This window comes from Peromyscus leucopus, chromosome 20, assembly GCF_004664715.2.
Source record: "Peromyscus leucopus breed LL Stock chromosome 20, UCI_PerLeu_2.1, whole genome shotgun sequence".
Classification (NCBI taxonomy): domain Eukaryota; kingdom Metazoa; phylum Chordata; class Mammalia; order Rodentia; family Cricetidae; genus Peromyscus; species Peromyscus leucopus.
In genome coordinates, this window is record NC_051080.1 from 42956328 (window position 1) to 42979273 (window position 22946).

At 38.3% G+C, this 22946-nt stretch overlaps 1 protein-coding gene across 6 annotated transcripts in view; it reads left to right on the forward strand.

The window, feature by feature from the left end:
- Positions 1-22946, forward strand: part of Vps13b (vacuolar protein sorting 13 homolog B) — a 527154-nt gene that overhangs the window by 140440 nt on the left and 363768 nt on the right. Inside the window, exon 20 of one of the 6 annotated variants that reach the window (XM_028884479.2) lies at positions 6225-7522. The exons of the other annotated variants lie outside the window; for them this stretch is intronic. Coding sequence (XP_028740312.1) covers positions 6225-6301 — 77 coding nt within the window. The 3' untranslated portion in view covers positions 6302-7522. Of the gene's footprint in view, positions 1-6224; positions 7523-22946 lie in introns of those variants that run through there. 6 annotated transcript variants of the gene reach the window in all.

Sequence of the window (22946 nt, forward strand, 5' to 3'; positions counted from 1 at the left end):
TTGTAGACTGTACCCTAGTTTAGTTTGTTCACCATTAATAGACAGGGCCTCTTTGAAAGTCTGGATGACTTTAATTATTTGTGCAAGTTGAAGTACATGCTTAATTTTCTCTTTCTTTCTTTTCTTCCTTCCTTCCTTTCTCTCTCCTTCCCTCCTTCCCTTCCCCCCCTTCCCTCCTCTTCTCTCTCTCCCCGCCTACCTTCTCTCCCTCTCCCCCCTCCTTTGTAAATACTGGCTGTGGTGGTTTGAGTGAACTAATCCCCATTACTCTGGCATTTGAACACTTGGTTCCCAGTTGGTGGCCATGTTTGGGAAGGTTTAGGAGATGTGACCTTGTTGGAGAAGTATGTCACCAGGAGCACACTGTGAGGTTTCAAAGCCAGGAGCCATTTCCAGTTCACCCTCTCTACTCTCTGCTAATGGTTTAAGACATGAGCCTCAGCTTCTGTGCCAGCTGCCGTGCCTGCTGCTTGCTGGCTTCTTACTGACCATGACATAAGCCCAACTGAACTCTTTTCTAAGTTGCCATAGTCAAGGTGCTTTATCACAACCACAGCAAAGTGACTGATACAGGCTTGCATTGTAGCCCAACCTGACCTGGAACATGAGTTCCTTCCCCTCGTCCTTGCTGAGTGCTAGGATTATGGACGTGTGCCACCACACGCAGCACTAGGTTTTCTTTTCTGTACAATACTGAAAGCACCATTTTCATTTTAGAGTTGGAAAGATAGAATTAGGTGTTTTCAGTGCTATTCTGCAATAATGTAAAGTAAGTGTTTCTAGTAACATAATCTTTGACAATTTAACATAATATTACAAATTGAAGACATTCTTTTTATTCTCCAGAATCGTTAATTTCATAAACCAGTATGAAGGTTTATATTTTATTAGGTTTTTATGAATGGAAATTATTTTATCTGTTACTTACCAAATAAGTAAGGGGGCGGGGCTTGTTATATTTTAGTGGAAAGTTAAAATTACAATTTTGGACTCAGAAAATCAGCTCAGCTGGATTAGTCTACCTTTTTGTTGATTAAAACATATCAGAAATTGCACACCATTCAAAGTTCTTTGGTCAGATAGGAATTTCTAAGGAGATCTAAGAACCTCTGCTTTCATTAGGGAAATGTCTTGTTTCACAGAATTCTCTTCATAATGGAAAATTAGGTGAATTGCCTTGAAGTTATACTTTTAGTATTTTTGACCTGACACTTGACTAGAAATGTTTATATATTGGACCAATTAAAGACAATTTACATTTGTGCTTTGTGTATAAATAGGTAAAAATTATACCCATCTATCTTACTACATTTCCTCTCTCTTCCCTGAGGACTTGACTGTGGACTTCATCTGTAATTGTTGCCAGTTTCTATCGTGTTCCCGCTGGGCTTCTGGTGCAAAAACCTTGTCTTCTTGATGACAGAGCTTGCCCGCATGATTTCATGCTCTTAGCATTTTTGTTCATGGGAATTAGGAGCAAAATGCAACTACAGCTGAACAGAGAGTCTATTTTTGTAATTTTGGACTTTGGGCTCTGTTATTGGAACTAAATGAAGAGATGCAGGTGTTCTCCAGTCCAAAGCCTTTGGGAGTTTTGAGGGTAAATGCTTGAAAAGAAAATGCATGTGTTTCCAGAGTTAAACAGCAGCTGTGAGACAAGGATTTATGTTTTTCTCAGAACTTTGGGATTTCAGAATGTTACATTTAATCACAAGCACAGAAAGGGGAGCAAATGTTAAAGATGTTAGGCATAAAAGTAAGTTTTCTGATCTCTTTACCTTGCAAACTAGTTGTGGGAATATGTGTACAGCTTGACTTTTAAGCATGACGTAACAATTTTTAAAAGATTATAGTAGTTACAGTATATAGCATTTTGAGAATGTTGCATTTGTAGTGGGAAATTTTTTATTCCACTAATTATGTAGCAACCTATTTTCTATTTAAAGAAACATACACATCCTCACACACACTCATTCATTAGATAATAGGTGTGGAAAATATTATCAATATGTACTTTGATTATAGCTTTTTATGATAAAATTTTTAAGTCATAACAATCTTATTATAAAAACTAAAATATTTTTAAATACAGTAAGTATAAGTCTATAATAATGAATTTTGACAGGTTGATGCTTAAATAAAGCATATATAAATACATTTAAAATGGTTTCTCAGATCATAAATTCTTTGTATTTTAGTTGCTAAAATATTTCAGTATTTATTTGTATTCTTGCATTTTTATTTAGCTTCCTTTTTAAAACTGCTTCTTTTTGATTTTCTGAGGGTCAAATGTACCCTGGCAGGTTGGTACTCAAGGTAATGCCCAGATTGTCCTCAGGCTTGCAGCCTCCTCTGTCTTCTGCCTCTGGAGTGTAGGATTATTATTATTATTATTATTATTATTATTATTATTATTATTATTCGAGACAGGGTTTCTCTGTAGTTTTGGTGCCTGTCCTGGATCTCACTCTGTAGACTAGGCTGGCCTTGAACTCAGAGATCCGAGTGGGTCTGCCTCCTGAGTGTTGGCATTAAAAGCGTGTGCCACCACTGCCTGGCTGGAGTGTAGGATTGTAGGTGTGTGCCCCCATGCCTCGGCTATTGTGCTGATTCTTTTTGTGTAATCAGTCATTATTTATTAATTTATAAACAAGTACTTTGTTACAGATTTTCTGTAAATAATCGTTGTTGCTAGTGGAAAACGCTAGTGCGTTCAGGAGATAGACATAAACGTCATGGAAGAAGGAGTGAATGATGTGAGAGAAGAAGGGCTCTTCTCTGGTCTTCTGGGCTCAGCTCCATCTTTGTAGTTGGAGTCCTTGCACCAAGTTAACCTTTCTGAGTATTGGTTTCTCATCTTTAAAAAAACTGATCTATTTTTCTCAGATTTTTTTGTGAAAACTAAGTTTAACATTAATAAAGTCAAGTTTGTTGTTAACTAAAATGTAATGAAAGCTTCAATTATTTTTTAGTTACTATATCATGTTAATTAGACATTTCAAATTTGCCCAATACTTTTATTTTCCCTCCTTGTTGTGTGCATCCCACTTGATCCCTTTACGCTTCAGTTTTTCCTCCAGTTACTTTATAAGCCTGGCGGTGTTTGGTTCTAGAATGGGCAGCGAAGCCTTTGCCTGGTTCCAGAATGTTCCTTGCACATTTACGCGTCTCCTGAAATCATGGTTTGATCGTCAGGAGCAGTTTCAATAGCAACAGGAAATTACTTTGCTCCTGGATTCTGGAGGGAAGCCAGAGGAGGGACCCCGTGAGCCTGTGGGCGGTCACTTGTCTTCCTCATTTACAGCAGAAGGTTAGAAGTCTGTGTTTTTCTATATGTTTAGTGAAAGAGAAGTGATAGAGAAAATAGTAGTAATTTCACTAATAAGGATCAAATTAATATAAAAGAAATAGTTTGGAAATGGGCTACATGTGTACTAAGCTATAAAGCAACTATAAAATCTGTAGTATTTAATCATTTATTTAAAGTCTCTTTAAGTAAATCAAAAGTCACTGTTATCACCCAAGTTTATATTTTCAAAAATGATACAATTCTTCAAATTGTTTTAGCTTTTCAAATGCTGGTTTTTGTATTTAATGTCAGTCGCACTAACCTTGCGAATTTGTCCGTATTTTGAAGTTGATTGTTTAGTAACATTCAGGGTTGAAATTCCTATTAATCTTTGCTCTCTTCTCCCTTCCTAGGTGTTTTAGCCCCATTCCACAGCTCCATCCCAAAGACAGCTTTTGTATCTCATTGTAATATACACTGGGCAGTTCCTAAAGACAGAGACCCTTGTTACTGTATGAGAAAGAAAAAAATATTTTTGCCATTTGGGTATAGCATTACTGTTTACAGGTTTTTGTGACTTCATTCCTAAATTGCTCAGTGGGAGAAAAATGTCGTCTGGCTTATAGAGAATAATTTGGAATAAAAGTAAACTTTATGATTCTTGCAGAGATGCAGAGTATTTAAGTTTCTACTTAGCTCATTACTGTTGAGGGAGCCAGGCAGATATTATAGACCAGTAATAAAATAAATTTGGGGGTTTATAAATTGGCTTTTTTTAGTAGTCAATGAGGCTGTTTTTCTTCCTGAAGGAGTTTGTTAATATTTGCATACCTATAGTGAAGAATTATTTTATATTGCTTTCATTTACTTATCATGTATTGTGCTTGTGCCTGCGTGTGTGTGTGTGTGTGTGTGTGTGTGTGTGTGTGTGTGTGTGTGTGAGAGAGAGAGAGAGAGAGAGAGAGAGAGAGAGAGAGAGAGAGAGAGAGAGAGAGAAGTGGGGGGAGGGAGAGAACTGAACTCTCAAAGGTGATGAAAAGTGCAGAGGCCTAGAGAACCAGACTCAGAAAACCTGGAAGGTGTTCTGAGCAGTGCAGAGCACCATGCTGAAATACATAATTCTCCCCTCATCCCCTAACTGGATTCCAGATGGCCAGGCTGATTTTAGCTTGGATAGTTTAAATATAGCCACAAGCTAGAAGTAATGTGGTGGAAGCAGAGTTCAGTGCATGGAGAATTAAGAGTCCCTCATGTCTGAGGGAGGTAATAATTGTAGAATTGTAGTTAAATTTGGTATAGACCTTATCATGAATTTAGCTTTTGAAATCTTGGCATACTAAAACTTCTTCATCTAGTTGTTTGATTAGTAACAGAAAAATCTCAAGGTGAGTTTTTTTTTTTTTCATGGTGGTTGTGGTGTTTTAAATTAAGTGTTCAAGCCTGGCTTTAAGTAAATAATTTATTTTAAATAATTAGAATGTTCTATTGAGAAGAGAAGAGACAGCAAATACTTAAACACCTAGTATGTGCACAATCATTCTGTTTTAATCATTAAGGAAATAGCAAGGGCTGGAGAGATGGCTCAGCTGTTAAAGGCTAGGCTCACAACCAAAAATATAAGGAAATAGCTGATCCCACACACAGTGGAAAGAAGAGTTCCCTTTCACAAAAGTTGCGTTCTGTTGATCATCACAGTTTTATTTTTGTAGTTATTTCTCCTTTATATTTATTATGAAAATTTAAAAGGAAATATTTAAACTACTTGAAGCTTTTCTTTGAATATAACAAGTTAGGAATTCTAGTTACATTTTTATTTTTCATTTGAAAAGTAGAACTCTGAAGTTGAATAGGAATAGCTGAATGAATATAGTAGAAAAATTTCTACAAACTCTGTTATGGATGACTTGGGAAATCACATAAGTATAAATATCCCATAGATAGTAATCCCAGAAAGCACAAGCAGAAAAATAAGTTATTGTAACATGTAAAAAACATAAGCTACAGGTAGTCAACAAAATAGATCTTAGTATACCAAAACATCTTACTTAAAACAACCCCCTCACTGCTACTTTTTTTTTTTTTTTTTTTGTGAATCAGGATCTCTCTACAAAGTCTTGGCTATCCTGGAACTCACTGTATAGGCCAGGTTAGCTTTGAACTCACAGAGATCCTCCTGTCTCTACCTCTGGAGCGCTGAGATTAAAGTCGTACACCACCATGCAAGGCTCACATGTTTTTGATAAATGATGTAATAGAACTGAGAAAGTTATGAGACTAATGGCTGTATTAGTCCTTTCGGATTATATTTATAAAGTCTCCAGAATTTATACAGCAAAGTTCATGTCAGATTTTGTAGGAGTTACTCTCCATAATCCTAGTTCTAAACTGTGCCCTAAGATCACTATCCATGATGCATTGAAAGAATTGTATTTAGGTCTGCAGAGATGGCTTAGCAGTTAAGAACATTTGCTGTTTTTGCAGAGGCCCGGGGTTTCGTTTTGATTCTCCAAGTCAAGTGGCTCACAACTGCTTGTAACTTCAGCTTCAGGGGATACAGTGCCCTCTTCTGGCCTCTACAGGTTCTTGCATGCATGTGCAGGCCTGTGTGTACACAACCCCCCCACCCCCACCCCCCACATTTTATTTAAAGTACAAGGATATTTGTAGCAGTTATTTATGGCAATCAGGAGGGGTTTTGCTGTCCAGTAGTAATTAGGAACCTGTAAAAATATTTGATGTCATTGGAAAATGTTCATATTAAAAGCTTATTTAAAAAGTAGTTAATGTAGCCTACATTGAAGAGGACTATTAGTATAGCTCAGTGGCAGAATACTAACCAGGCCTGCCCAAGGTCCTGGGTTCAAGTCAGAGCACCACCAAAATAATCAGTACAACAAATAATGCCAAACTGCTTTATTAATGACTTTTCTTGTAGCTGTGGCACTATACCCGATCAAACAACGGCAGGAAGTTAAGAGTCAGTTCCGGTTCACCGTTGAGCCTTCTCTATGACACCCAAGAGTGTTCTTCTGTGAGATCGAAAGAGAGACTTATCTTCAACATGGAGGGCACCATCCCATAGACCAGGGTCCCAGAGTGAATAAGAAGAAAAAGGGAGGAAGCCAGCATTATCTTCCTGCGTCTTGACTGGGAACTCCATGTTACCAGTTTCCTCATGCACCCACCAGCATGCCTCCTGCAACGCTGTATGCAGCAGAAAGCAAAAATGCAGTTGCTACTGTTCCCAGTCAGCTACTTGCTCAGCACAGTGAACCACAAATAGTCTCACATGTACTGTCTTGCGAAGGTTAAGTGTGTAAATGCTCTTTTGACTTATAATGCTTTCAATTTTTAATGTGTTTGTTGGGATATAAAATCATCTATTCTTAATGGTTTGGAGGCTATTACCATTGTAGAGCTACCATTCTTAAAGGACACTGTAAGAAAACTTTAGAGTTGATAATACCTTTGTTTTGTTTTTTGAAGAGTAGGTCAAAATAGTTGTGGAATACCTTTGTATAGGAACTTAAAGTTTGAAGCATTTTCAAGACAACAAAGGTTTGTGGTGGCTGTTCCTTTTGATTATACATTTGTTTCTAATTAACCTTTCTTTTGACTGAAGCATAATTCATTATTATTAGCTAAGCTTTTTAATTTTGGAAGTAGGACATTACCTTGATGTAAGTGAGTAAGGATAGAGAGGAAGAAAAAAGTCAAGAATTTAAAGAAGTATTATTACTGCATGTGAAAACGAGGCTTTCTTTAACAGCTCTATAGGTGTAGAAGGCAGGCCACACTTAGCTGATCAGTCTTGATAGGAAGACAGGAAGTCGTGGGCGATCCACTATTTGACAGATGATGTACAGTCATTAAAAGGAATACGCAACATTGAATTAACTGAAATAGGTGCTTTTTAAAAAAACTGTGTTCCCTTATAAAAGAGTTATAACCCTATAGGAGAATTTCTGGGTAGAAGCCTTTCAAGATTATTTGTAGTTGAGAAGAGTAAAGTGAACATCTTATAATGGCCAGGCATTGTTTTCAGATGTAAACAGGTAGAGAATGAGAGAGAAAAACTGACTCTTGCAACCCAGAATTCCCACTACTGTGCAGAGCAGCTGAAGTGGCCCTTTCGGGTGACCAAGTGGTTATCTTCACTCATTCAGTACATTTCTTTCTTTCTTTTTTTGTCCCCCAAACCTTCTGAGGCCATTCTGGGCTCTATCATATAACCCTGTCTGAAAAAAAAAATGAAAAGAAAAAAAGGAAATTAAAAAGAATATTGTATTTCAAAATGTTTAACTTCAGAATTATTTTAAAGTATAAAATATTTGCATCATCATTGTCAATTTGGCTGGATTTAGAATTACATCAGAGACCCATGCCTGAGAGTGAGTGTCCTGTGAGGGAGGGCATCTCCCTCTGGATTTAACTGAGGCAGAAAGTCTATCCACTGTGGGCAGAACTGCCGTGGTTTATGTGGCGGGCAGAGAGTGGGGGGGGGGGAGGAGGCCTGCAGACAGACAGCCCGCATGAAGATGGGAGGAAAAAGTGGGGGTGGGACTGGTGGGGGGTAGGAAGGGGTTCGATCGGGAGTGAAGTGTCTTAAACCACGTTGCACACATGCCTGTGTGAGATTCTTGATACAGGGTGAGGAGGAGATGAACTTAGTACCATCATTCACCTGCCTCTGCTTCCTGACTGACTCCGTGTGGTTAGCTACCTCACGTTCTGTCTCTTCACCTTCCTGCCATGCTGTGATAGGTCTGTCTTCCCAAATTGTGAGCCAGAGTAGACTCTGTCTTCATTTGGTTCTCTCAAGCATTGTCACAGCCTCAGGAAGAGTGAGTGATATAGCTTGTTACTGCTGCTTTTGTTTTCTAGAGCAAACCTTTTTTCTCTTTATTTTTCTATTTATTCTATGTGTCTTTATTGTGTATCTTGATTCCATTCATTTCCCTGCCCCTGCGAATCTGACCTCTGCCTCTGCATAACCCTCCCTAAATTAAAAAAAAAAAAAATTGAAGAGAAAAAAGGAAAAAAAAATTAAAAAACGGGCGGGGGGGATTTAAAAATCGAACTATGGAAGCTGCAGTGTGACACGGTAAGTCATGCTGTAAATCTCTTTGTTCATACGTTTTTTACTTACAAGTGTTCATTGCAAAGTCATTGTCTGGTTTGAGGCTTCTCTTTCTACTACACTATCAATGCTGGGTCCTTGCTAGGACTCTCCCTGGATATCCTGTTGTTTTTCTATGTCATGGAGATCCTGCAGCTTTGGGTCTATGTGTCAGGTCCTTTGATGTGCTCCAGCAGATTATAGATGGCGTGGATGTTGGGGCAGGCCAAGTCATAACCCTGTGCAGTCCTAGGAGAATAAGATGCCTGCACACAGCCGCGTGGAAGCCCACCCTCCTCACAGCTGGGGCGTGGTGAGCGCTTGTCATTGCTGAGGTTGTTAGCCTTCAGGGATGTGATCAGTTTAATTACTGACCAACTTTATCCACCGCCTTTAATGAGTATGGTGTCTAATGCCTGTGAGGTTTGGTTAAAAAGATAATGTTCAGATGTTATATGTTCTAGTTTTCAAAAATTTATCATGTTGTTTAATGTTTTTACTATCTTATCACATGTACTCAGATTAGTAAAACAGCCAAGATGATCTATAATCATAGAAATAAATTTGTGCATTTTGAATGGAATCTTAAAAGTGTGTTTGCTTTTAAGAATTAACTGTATGTCTCAGTACTGCAGTTCCTAGGTAAACTTTATACTTTCTATTCCTTCATCTGAAAACTTGGGTAATTTTCCTAAAGTAGTGCTGAGGCTTATTTTGAATCACATTACTTGGAAACACAAATATTTGTACCTCTTCTGATTTTCTTTTTATTATCTTTATAGTGACCATCCCAAAGCAGAATTTTAGAAACTCATGGTTTGATGCTTCATAGTTAAGAAGTAGTTTTATATAGTGAAAGAATGTCTTGAATTCTAACCCTGACCCAGGCTTTGTGTAAGTTACTTGATCTGTCTTTGGTCATTTCTTTGTCTGTTGCACAGTTTCAATAGTCACAGCGTTTCTGGTTAATTTATCAACTATTGCATGAATATACCCTTTTAGAGAGGTCTACATCTACATCCAGTGACTGAGGAAACAGATGCAAAGGCGCACAGCCAAGCACTTGCTGGAGACCTGGAGATCAGTTGAAGAGAGGGAGGAGAGAGCAGGGTCAAGATCATGATGGGGAAAACCACAGAGGCAGCTGACCCAAGCTAGTGGGAGCTCGAGGACTCTGGACTGACAGCTGGGGAGCTGCATGGGACTGAACTAGGCCCTCTGAATGTGGGTGACAGTTGTGTGGTTGATCTGTTTGTGGGGCTACTGGCAGAGGGACCAGTACTTATCCCGGGTACATGAACTGGCTTTTTAGAGTCATTCCCTGTGGTGGGATGCCTTGCTCAGCCAGGATCCGGGGGAGGGGCTTGGTCCTGCCCCAACTTGGTATGCCAGCCTGTGTTGACTGCCCAAGGGAGGCCTTACTCTCTATGAGGAGTGGATAGGGGGTGGGGTGGGGGGAGGTAGGATGGGTAGAGGTGGGGGGGATGGGAGAAGGGGAGAGAGGGGGAACTGTGGTTGGTGTGTAAAATGAAAAAGAATTTTTAAATAAAATGTAAAAAAAGATGATTAAAACCTAAAGTGGGGAGTGATAGCACTGACATCCACATATGGCCTTCACACACATGTGTGTGTGTGAGTGTGTGTGTGTGAGTGTGTGTGAGTGTGTGTGTGAGTGAGTGTGTGTGTGAGTGTGAGTGTGTGAGTGTGTGTGAGAGTGTGTGTGTGAGTGTGTGTGTGTGAGTGTGTGTGTGAGTGTGTATGTGTGAGTGTGTGTGTGAGTGTGTGTGTGAGAGTGTGTGAGTGTGTGAGTGTATGTGTGTGTGTGTGAGTGTGTGTGTGTGTGTGTGTGTGTGTGTGTGGTTCGTGCACACACACAAGGGGTGGGAATTATTGATTTGTGGTTAACATGAATAATTATCCTGATTAGTTTTAATACATGATTGTGTAACGAGGCCAGACTGAGAATGAAACACATTGTATGTCTTTTCTCTTATGTGGAATCTTACAAAACACATAAATAGATGAAAATGAAGGAAGAATGGTTAGGAATAGGAAGGTCTAGCAGCAGGGAGTAAGAGATGATATGTGTCCTAAGGACAAATAAAAAGCGAAGTTCTTTGTGTAAATTAGGAAGATACTGTAATCAGATACATGATTTTATACAATGAATATACACTTTTTTTAAAAAAGAAGAAACTGGATGAGATTTGGAATAAAGCCTGCTTCACATGTTTCCAGGCTGGTATTTACTAAGTTCAATGTGTACAATTTAAGTCTAGTTTTATCAAGATGGTAATGCAAATTTGGAATCTTTTGTTATTGGGAGCTCTTTCTTGGGACTTTATAGGAGGGCTATGCTCAGTGCCCATAAAGTAAGGTATACTATAGATGTTCTTACTAGAATGATAGGCTTTTCCATAGCTTATGTTTCTGTCTATGGTTCTCTGTAACTTAATATTCAATTCCAGTATTTATACAATGCTTTGTGATCCTGGAAGGGTTTCTGATTCTTTATTTTGCATTATTATTGGTTTGATGTGAAAATTAATAGTAGATATCTCGCCATATAGTCATGAAGATTAAGTGAATTCATGTGAGTAAAATATTTAGAATAACATTTGATATTATGTTTAGTAAGGACCCTTCCCATCTGAGGGTTTCTATTGCTGAAGAGACACCAATACCATGACAACTCTTTTTTTTTTTTTTTTGGTTTTTCAAGACAGGATTTCTCTGTGTAGCTTTGCACCTTTCCTGGAACTCACCTGGTAGCCCAGGCTGGCCTCGAACTCACAGAGATCCGCCGGGCTCTGCCTCCCGAGTGCTGGGATTAAAGGCGTGCGCCACCACCGCCGGGCCTCCATGACAACTCTTATAAAGGAAAAACATTTAATTGGGGTGGCTTACATTTTCAGAGTTTAATTCATTATCATCATGATGGAACATAACAGCATGCAGGCAAACATGTTGCTGGCTACATCTTGATCAGAAGGCAGCAGAAATGAGCTGAGACACTGGGTGTGGCTTGAGCATATATAAGACCTCAAAGCCCGCCTCCACAGTGACACACTTCCCCCAATGAAGCCAAACCACCTTATAGTGCCACTTCCTGTGGGGGCCATTTTCTTTCAAATCACAGCACTTCCAAATTAGATCATCTTTATTCTCTCCTTATCAGGAAGCATTTTCCTTTGAGGGATTCTTGAATATAAAGCCTGGAAGACATTTTAATGATGTTTATATTTTGTATACATAAAAATGATTGCTTTGAATGAAAACCAATGTTATTGAAAAAATTATTGAATCTAATGACTGAAAGGAACCAATACCAAATCCATGCCTTTTAATGTTTTTAGTTCTATAAAAATGAATTTTAAATTTGTATCATATCCCATACCATTTATAGCCACAGCATTTCTTTGCTCTGCATATGAATTTTTGGTTATATCAGGAATAGCTGTGTTGGACATCCCTGGCACACCACTTGGAAGTTCATTTCCTCATTTTAGTCCAAGCTTTTTACCATGGTGTCATTTCAGTGTGGTCACTATAGCCAGATGTTTACTGATCATTCAGAGTCTTTCCTTTCTCTCATTTCCCATCTTTTCTGAGTGGTAAGAAACTATCAGACTTTTCTGTAAACCTCCTCTGGATGGTAGAATCTGATCTTGTTTCTCCCTTACAAGTGTTCTTTAAGGGCCTCTTCCATTGCTGTCTGCTTCATCTCACACTTGGTAGCAGGACAGCTCTGTCCTCCATGGGCAGCATCCTCCCACACTGGAACTACAGCCCTTACAGGAGTGTGCCTGTGTCCCGCCATCTTCTTCAGCATAGATAGTGTGGTGCTTACGCTGGACATCAGTCTTCTTCTTTCTCTGTCCCCCATCCTCCTCATCCCAGACTTCCTCATTCAGCATGTTTTCATGGACCCCACCAAACAGGTAAGAGCCTCTTTTACTTACTTCTCATCTACATCCTGGAGTTGTTTGTGAATATTTTTATTAAAGTTCCTTCCAAACACAATTATTTTTGTCATTGTTTCCCACTAATTTGTGAGCAGTTCAAATTTGGGGTCTGCATCTTATGTCTGGAAGTTCACTTTCAGGTGTGTGGTTTCAGGTATCCAGTAAACTTTGTTCAATTAGGCAAGACATGGTGGTGCATGGCTGCAATCCCAGATTTCAGATGGAGAACAGCATGAGTAGGGGTTAAGTGCAGCCTCCAGAGGGACTTCCAGGCCTTCCTGGAACAGTGAGACCCTCTGCTACTCCCGCACCCCACCGCATCCGGAAAAATGTCTGTTGGATGACCAGCCCTGAATAAAAATTTACTTCAGTAACAATTACATGATAAGCCTATCTAACATGAGAAAGAGTGAGAATTAACTTAAGGCAAAAATAGGGAAATGGGCTGGAAACCAGTGTTTTGCCTAATAATTAGCACTGGCCAATTTGCTAGTGTCTTCCCTTATCCGTTCTCTACATTGTCATTAGTGTTTGGTCTTCTTGGCTTTCTTGTTTGTATTACTCACTTTGTCAGAAACAATGGTTGCTTCTCACTCAGAATAAGTATATGCTTGCAATATCCCTCTGTTTCATTCTTAGTCATTTCAGAATGGTATCATTTTTGTTATATTAGATGAAAAACAGTTTGAAACGTGACCCTTGTGTTTTTGCACATTTATTGCACAAGTGTGAAATGGATTCACTGAAGTAATTTAAGAATGTCTAGTTAGGAGGACTAATCCTTGGAGCAGGTTAAAGAGATGAAGATAGAGATCTATGGCTTGTAGGCTAAGAAACCAGGAAACTGTATGCACCAGATGAATGTTATGTTAGAGAATTTTCTCATAGAGGCTAAGAATCTGAGTAAATTGGTGTGGATGTGGACAGGAGGAGGTAAAATGTCTGAATTGACAGATGGGCTGGTGTGGTAGAAGTTATGTGTCTTCATTGCTGTGTGCAACATCTGCCTTGTAGGTGAGAAGAGAATGAACTGGCATGGGTTGAAGTGATGGCCAGTTGAAGCTGATGGACTCCACACACAGGAGTGACCTGGCTTTGGCATTAAATGTAGTTACGTTTACTGCTGAAAGTCAGGATCACACACTTTTGTCTCTGAATAACCTAGATCAGTGTTGGTCTTAATCACACGGGAGAGACTAATGTTCAGATTTATTTAGTGAAAAACCTGGAGTAGTTTTCTGTGCCATTGGTGGAACAGATTAAACTCTCACTGGTTGACTGATTCTCCCCCTGCAGTGTGGGGTGTGGGAGGATCTTCAGCCAGTTTGTCTTATTGGCAGCAGGGAACTCTATAAATAGAGTTTTCCCATGGAAGTGGTGTCTTAGTTGAAATTCCAGAACTTTTACTAAAAAATTTATGAAGTGGGATGATAGTAAGTTACTGAAGAGTCATCAAAGCAAGTATGTTATTAATTGGAAATTTCTTGACTTCATCCCCAGGGCCAGTTTAAAGAAAAGGGAGGGAAGGTTAGATTTGAAGCTATGCTTTGAATGCTGTGTGAGGTCTGTTTGAACTTTCTGCTTAGGCTGCAATTAATTAACTCAATTCAATTAGTATGTGAGTAAAAGTACACTTCTCTGGATCTATCAAAGGTATATTAATGGATTAGGTCCTGACAGAATTGTGATTCTGAGTCTGGTTAATATCAGAGTGCACTCAAATTTACCTGTCATCATTAATCTCTTAATAAAACGTAGCAATAACTATTCAGTATTTTATGTGTGTATTCTGATGTTTGTTTTTCTTTCACATATATCTCTACCTATGTTAGGTAGTGTATGTTTATTTGACTTCAGAGGACATGACATAAGTAAGTTTTAAGCCTCCTTTTTAAATGGTATTTTAAGATGTTACCTTCCAGTTCATTTGACCACTTTAAAAATGGTTAGAAATTTCTATCCTTGGGCTTTATAGCCTTCTCAGGTATGTACTTTTACCACAAAGAAGGGTGTTGAAAGTTTCTAACCTTCTTTTATTTGCTGCTGTTAGTTTTTTAGTAGCTGTCTTAGTCAGAATTTTCAAGAGAAACAGAAGTGATAAATTTAACATACATTAAAGAGAGATTATTAGATTGGCTTACATGATATGGTTAGAGTGCTCAATGGCTTTCTTAAAAAGGAGAGGCCAAAGCACAGTAGCTGGTCAGTGCATTAAGCTAGGTTCCTCAGCGTCCTACCTGGTGCCCAAAGCCTATAGGATTCTTGGAGAATCCTGGTCTTCAGTCCATGTTGGAAGCCCCCGGGAACTAGTTTTAATATCCACAAAGGAATCAGCAGGGTTCTTAGTTGACATTGGAAGTCTAGAGAAGTTGGCCTTAATGTCATCAAAGGAGTTAGCAGCAACAGGGTAGGTGGACATGCCAGTACCAGTGAAAGTCAAGAGAGCAAACCACCAAGTCTTTCTCTCTCCCATTTCTGGGCCACCACTCAAAGGTACCATTCACATTCAGGAGGGTTCTTTTCACATCAGTTAAGGCAGACATGGCCATAGGCTGACCTGAAGTATATAATCCCTTACTGAAGCTCTCTTCCCAGGAGACTCCTAAGTCATGTCAGGTTGACTGTTAAAACTGTCCATCAAGCTGGGCGGTAGTGGCACACCCCATTAATCCCAGCACTCAAGAGGCAGAGGCAGTCGGATCTCTGTGAGATCGAGGCCAGCCTGGGCTACAGAGCGAGCGAGTTCCAGGACAGGCTCCAAAGCTATAGAGAAACCCTGTCTAAAAAAAAAAAAACCAAACCAAACCAAAACAAAAAACTAAAACGAAAACCAAAAAACCACCACCAAAAAAAAAAAAAAAGACCAAACAAACAACCCCCCCACCCCCCAAAAAACACCACCCTATCCATTAAGGTGGCATTGCAGCTTGATGCTCCCCTTACCTAGATGCTTGATCCCTATAGCATTTGGACTTTATTCTTAGTGGGTTTAGACTATAAACATGTATGAATAAAGTTTAGGTAGAGAATTAGGTAGACAATCTTATAGTCCATACACTATAAGACCAGTATTACATCAGTGTAATCTCTGAGGTGAAACTCCCAAGACTCATTTCACTATTAATAATGATTCTCAGTCAGGCAACAATTATTCTCCATTCAAAACGTTTTGGTATGAACTTAGTGATGCTGAAAGCAACTGAAATATTCACAAGTTACTAGTACTTACTTGTTTCCTAGAGATACATATTTTCCAAGCAGCTCATATTTCTGTGTGTGAGTAAAGCCGGAAACCCTTGAAGAAATAGATTTCACAATTATCCACTTCAAAGCTGACTTTAATTTTGTTAACTGAGATATGAAACCATTGTATGTCTGTCCTAATTTACTACTTGTGCATATTAGTCTCTTAATTATTTTGGTAGGTCTATATACTTGAGCTGTGTGTCAGTTAAAGACTACCATGTTTAGTAGTGTTTTTCTTAAGTGAAATTTGCTATACCATATATATTTTCAAGTATGTATAGTGTATACATATTTGCAATCATTATATTTTCTTGGTGGATCAGACAAGAAAGTAGTGTGAGCCTTACTATGAATGAAAGGTGGGGCAAACAGAGGCAGAGTTGGGGAATATAGAAAGGCAATAGGTCAGTGAATATGAGCAAAATATGATTAAATGTCTATTAAAGCATGATAATGAAATCCATTATTTTTGAAGAGAACAATTCCAATGACTTAATGTTAATACAAAGACTAGATTTAGATAAAGACTGAGCTGTTTCACATGTTAGGTTATTTAGTTCCTGAGCAAACTTAGAGCCAAGTGCTGTGAAACCAACTGTTCTATAAACAAATACTCCCTGGCTACCTGCTGGGAGTGATGTAAGGGAGAGGGAACTGGATACAATCCAGAAATCAAGTCTCGTCTCACCATTGCAATCCAGTGTAGCCGTTCCTGCCTTGCACTGTCATCTCAGGAGAAAGAAAAGGATAAACAATAGAATAAGGACCTTGAATGCAATGTACGAAAATGTTCTAATAATGAGAATGACTAATGTGAGCGTCTTCCTGAGAAGAGTTCATCTAATTGGAGTGGATTACATCCCTTGGAATAGCTTAGTTACTGATACAGTGATGTAGAGTAGGTCTCTTTCATAACAGATCTCTTTCTGTAACATGTATTTTCTACTGTCCCTGGAAATAACTTGAAATGAATTTTCTAATTAGTAACCATTCTAAGGTGATGAAACAGTCAATATAACAAGGCAATATTTGAGTTTAGTTGAAGACTACACAAGGAAGTGGTCAGGTCATATATTCATTCCAGCCTTTGTATTATATTGAGGCAGTTACACAATTTACTTGTCTATGGGTGTCATATACTGGTAATGCAAATTCTGAAATGTAGGATTATGTGAAATGTTGAGTATATTGTCTTCAAATTTCAAATGATAACATTTTTAATATTTCTGCTGGGTCAATTTTGCAAAGTTTCAGAATTTATTAAGTATGTACTTGCTAGTTTTATGTCACCTTGACACACGCTAGAGTCATCAGAGAGGAGGGAGCCTCGATTGAGAAAATGCTTCCATAAGATTTGGCTGTAGGCATTTTCTTAGTGATTGGTGGGAGAGGGCCCAGTCCATGCTGAGTGGTGCCATCCCTGGAATGGTGATCCTGGGTTCTGTAAGAAAGCAGGCTGAGCAAGCCATGTAAAGCAAGTCAGTAAGCAGCTCCCCTCCATGGCCTCTGCATCATCTCCTGCCCTCAGGTTTCTGCCCTGTGTGCATTCCTGTCCAGACGTCCTTCAGTGATCAATAGTGATATGGAAGTGTAGGCCAAATAGACCCTTTCCTCCACAACTTGCTCCTTGGTCAAGTGTTTCATCTCAGCAATAGAAATCTTAACTAAGACAGACTGGGTTTAGCCTTTTTTTTTGTTTAAATAATAATAATAAAAAGAGATGGAGTATACATATTGAAGTAATTATAAAGAAAAATTTGACGTATATAACTGGGAGAACATAACTTTACTATCCTTGGCTGATACTTCGTGTTCTTAGTGTCTCATATTCAGTGTGACATCCAGAAACCAACCACATAGATGGACTTAAAGACAAAAGTTACATGATCATCTCAGTAGATTCAGAAAAAGCCTTTGGCAGAGTCCAATATGCCTTCATGATAAAAATCTTAGAGAATGTAGGACTAGATACATAAGTACATAAAAGTCATTTTTGAGGAACACACACCAACATCATCGCAGATGGAGAAAAATGTGAAGCCATCCTTGTGAAGTCAGACATGAGACAGCGGTGGTCCCAACCCGCTCCTTTGTAATACTGTTCTCTATCCCAGCTGGGGCAATAAGGCAAGGGAGGAATTAAAGGAATGCAAATGGCAAAAGAAGTCAAACTATCCCCATTTACAGATCACATGATACTATGTACTAGAGATCTCCAAAGTTGTACTAGAAAACTATTATAAATGATAAATAAATCCATTGATGTAGAAGAGTACAGAATCAACTTTCATAAGTCAACAGCTGTACTATATACCAGCGGCAAATACACAGAGAACGGAGATCATGGATCAATCCACTCCCATTCTCTATAGCCTTAAAGAAAATACGGCATCTAGGAACAAACCTGACCAAAGAATACAGGAGTCTTACAGTGAAACCTTAATTGTCTGAAGAAAGAGATAAAGATACTGGAAAATGGAAAGACATCTCATGCTCGTGTGTTGGTAGAATTAATGTTGTGAAAGTGACTGTTTTACCAAAACTCTTGCTAGAGACTGATAGACTCCTTATATAGAATCCTTTGGATATAGAATAAAGAACAATTATTACAGAGAGAAGACTCAGTCTTAAAATTGATTTAAAAAATTATGTGTGTACGCACATGTATGGGGTGGTCTCAGAGGCTAGAAAAAGACATCAGACCCCCTGGACATAGTGTCATATCCTCTGCAAGAGCAGCAAGCTCTCTGAACCATAGAGTCATCTCTCTAGTCCCTTACATTTAGTTTTTAGTTCGACTTACTGACTTGTTACCAGTTTCCTCCGATGTTGAGAAGTTAGTTGACCTCTTATGGTCTCTGCTTCCTTTCTGGAAAATTGGGGTGATAGAATTTTTATATGTGTAAAATAATGCATTTTAGGTATATAACATGTTAATGCTTGCTTATTATCATTAGTATTTAACTACTGTTAAATCATGTCATGCCTCACTATTTGCTGTAAGCTGAGCACATGTAAGGGGACGACTGTTTATTATAAGCACCAGGGAATCATGTGTTTTTCCTCCAATGTTAATGTTTTGGAGTTTTAACTTTGACAGTTCTGTTCCTTTGGATTGTGGCTTCTGGTTTCCAGTAGCATGTAATTGTTTGGCTTGGAGCTCTTACCTTTACTACTTTTCAAAAAGAGACCATTTCAGTCCTGAAAATGAGTTCTTTCTTTCAAGGTCCTGATATTTGTTGCCTAAGAATTACTGAGTTATTTAGTGAGGCCACTGGACAACTGATGCCACCTTCCGTAGTAGAGTGTATGATTGAGGATTCACTAGGATTAGTTTCTGCCCTTTGTGATAGTCCTGGAAAGATTGAAGTCTCCAGTGATGTTTCTTTAGCAGACTTGTTTTGTGGTGACAAGAGAACAGAAGATACATCCAGCACTGGCCATTCTACCTGTCCTTGGGCTTCCATTGTTGTGATTAACACCATGACCAAAAGCATCTTAGACTCCATCATCTAGGGAAGTCAGGTTTGGAGCTGGTGCTGATGCCATGGAAGATGCTGCTGGGCCATCTCAGGTAAATCATCACTTAAGAAAATGTACCCCAAGCTTGTCCACAGGTCTGTCTGCTGGGGGCATTTTCTCAATCAAGCGTTTCACTTCCAAGATGAGTTCAGCTTGTATCAAGTTCACATAAGAACTATTCAGCACACTACCTGTGGTTACTTGTTTAGAGTATTTTATCTAGTGTGGATTAGCAGTTGCCACACTGACAGGCAAATTCCACTAGTAACCGTGTTAACCAGCCTGGTGTATGGATGGACAAGGTTGAATTATTCATGTTCTTTGGTCCTACAGAGCAAGGAAGGAGTGCAGGTGGAAATTTTGGCAGATGCATGCTGGCTCATGAATACCCCATCACTTCTCATGTTCGCTTTATTTTCATTCTGATTTTGTTAATCACAGGAGTATAGGAACAGAGACAGATGCCTTGCTTAATGATTGCCTTAGGAGTTAGAACAACATCTTTTACTCAGATTAGCAATTTTCTATCTATCAAGGTATATAAGGAAGGAAAGTAAAAATTGCCATTTACTATTATCAGATCCTATTCATAGCACTTTATCTTACATTTTTAAACTGAGAAAATAGGCTTAGACATGCACATTTCAAGGGGGCTTATAAATTGTTTCAAAGATACACCAGTCATAAGTGGAAGAACCAGGAATAGAAGCAGTAAGTGTGTGCCCCATCGCCCTGTGTTCTGTTTGTGTTCAAGTGGAACTATAAACAGCAGGAGCCCGTGGCCAGCAATACTGCACACCTCCTGTCGCACTGCTCTGCCCGTGAGTGTGGCACTTCCAATAGTCTGCTTGTATCTGATTAATCTCGATTGTGTTCTGATGAAAGATCTTAATTTACTTGACTTGCAACCTGCTTTATAAAGCTAGTGATTTATTGAATATCTTGGAACCACATCCCTGACAGGCAGTATTTTAAGGTGAAATTGCTGTGTGAGGATTTTGTTAACCTGACGTTTTGTGGTTTCGCCTCATAAAACTGGTAAAGGACTCCCAGTGTGGAATGTTAATGGGGTGAAGTAATGAGTGCAGGCTGGGGTGGAAGCAACCAGACATGAGCAATCCTCCAGTTGATACTCAATGATTCTTGGGGACTGCTTTGTAGACAGTAGCCTTTCTAAAGATAAAAGCACTTGATTAAGTTCTGAAACTGTGCTTAGATGCCAAACTGTGCTCTACTCATGGGAAAGTAATTCATTTTAGGCTACTAGACTCTCTCGTGATCATTTTCACCTTTTAACTGAGTAATTATCAATTACTGATTTCTTCTAGGCCAGCAGTACTTTTACATTCTTCTCATGTTCCGATGTCTGTAACCATCTGTTCCACTTGTATATCTCAGTTGGTTAATGAGATTAGTAGTTTGATTTAAGTTAGGGTTAGTTGTGTGATTTTATTTCATTGGATCAAATAAATATGTATGTTTTCTCCCTTTATTTATTTTTACTTGAAAAATTTACAAATCACCAAAGTTTAGAAGTACCTTATTTATGGGACTCTGAGCCCTCACTTTTAGATTCCATCAGGGGCCCTTTGTGTTTTTCTCTGCCTTTTTTTTCCCGCCACTACTTAATAAGATTATGTATGTGGGAAAAATAAAACGAATAGAATTCTTCTACTAAGAAAGTTCGAAACCCACAGGCTCAGCTACAATATAATTCAAAAGTACACCAATTTTAATATACAGTGTTGTATTTTTTGGTTTGAATTTCAATGATAGAGCAAAAGAATGATCTTGAATCTTTTATTGTGAAGGAGATGTAATTGTTTATAGATGAAGAGGAATTTTAAGACTTTTTGGTCAAAGTGATCAATGGTAGAGGTTATAAATGTTTTTATACATAATTGTTACATTTTGATATTTTACTTTTATTTAAAGGTTTTTTTTCTCTGCTGAGCACACTGCTTGGGTATCTTTGAGATAAAGTTGAAAACTCTTTTATTAGCCCATCTCATCTTCTTGTAAGTTCCTGAACATATAACCTAGTTTGTGTTGTTACTCTCAAGACTAAACACAGTTTTAATCTGTTAGTCGATTGCTTCATAGTCAGGCAACCAGTTGTAAACTTATTTTCTTTGTGATTCACTTAAATACATCCCATTTTAACTTGTCCTTGTTTAACCTCCTTTAGACTAGATTCTGAGCATTAGTCATAGAATTGTTGAATATTATGTTTTTAGTTTTGCTTTCTTTTCTTTTTGTTTAAACTGCTGAACTGTTTTGTTTTGTTTTCCTCATGAAGCCTTGCAGTAACTATGTATCTGTTTTCAGATAAAATTTAAAGGTTTCACTCAGTGCAGCTGTTTATGTGTTATCTAATTGGTAAACAGAAGTCAGTTTTATTTCAGGATTCCTTTGTTCTTCAGAATATTGCTTTCCAGGTTAAAGGGTAGTGATACTTGAACTTACCTCTCAAAGGCAGTTTTGTAAAAAGCATTTAGCTACAAGCACCCATCACAGAGCAGTTTTAATCTGTGCAGGTGCATGTCTTAAGTGAGAATGTGGTATATCTAGAGAATTATAATTCAGATCTCTTAGTGTTATTCTTCATGATTACAAGGCCCTGGATACGTATTTTCGTCAAGGTCTTTGGTGATTTGATAGTAAATGGCCCTCAAAGGGGTGGCACTATTAGGAGGTGTGGCCTTGATGAAGTGGCTGTGGTCTTGTTGGAAGAACTGTATTTCTGTGGAGGCCGTCTTTGAGGTCTCATATATGTTCAAGCCAAGATCATTGAGAAAGACCATTTCTTATTGTCTGTGAGTGAAGGTGTAAGAAGTCTCAGCTCTTTCTCCAGCACAATGTCTGCCTGCATGCCATCTTGCTTCCTATCATGGGGATAATGGACTAGACCTCTCAACTGCAAGTAAGTCACCGCAATTACATGTTTTCCTTTATAAGAGTTGCCATGATCACCATGTCTGCTCACAGCAATAGAAACCCTAACTAAGACATCAGCTTTCACTTATTAGATAATTTGTGTTTAACCTTCATAACTTTGATTTATATACCTTTTACTTTCTCTCTGTTTACATGACAAGTATTTTAACAATTTCAGAAATAATAGTGATTTAAAAAAATTTGTTCTGACTAAATTATTTATTAATCATAGAATATGGCTGTGAGGGTCAATCAGTCATTCTAAACTCCTACTATGATGATTGATTTACTTATAATAAATTACCTTTTTGTACCAAGTTTATTGAAATGAAAATAAATATGTCTTGCTTGTTTCTTAGTCCTTCTCTATTGGGCTTTCTTTTGTTTTGTGTATCTAGAACATTTATACATTAGACTGGCAGAATTGAGAAGATAGCCACATAAATAATTATGTATATTTTTGTAGTTCACAAATGAAAATACTGCATACTCCCTGACATATAAAAGACTGATTTAGTGGCTATTGTGTGAACAAAGTTGTATTTTAGCAGTTCCGCTTTTCTATGGTTTTACCTTTGTGATTTCACTTATCATGATCAGCTATAGTTCATAGGTATTGAATGTAAAATTGGATAAATCAACAATTCATAAATTTTAAATTGTTCACTGTTTTGAGTAACATGAAATACTTTTGGATCCACCTGCTCTATCCCATACTGGATGTAAGTCATCCATTTGTCTAGTGTTTCCCTGCTTTCTAAGTGTCTTTCCGGCAGTCATCTCAGTCACATTGTGAACTCTGGTGACATTGCACTGCCTATCATCAGGTAATAATGGCACCACTGTATTAAGACTAGTGATATTGGTA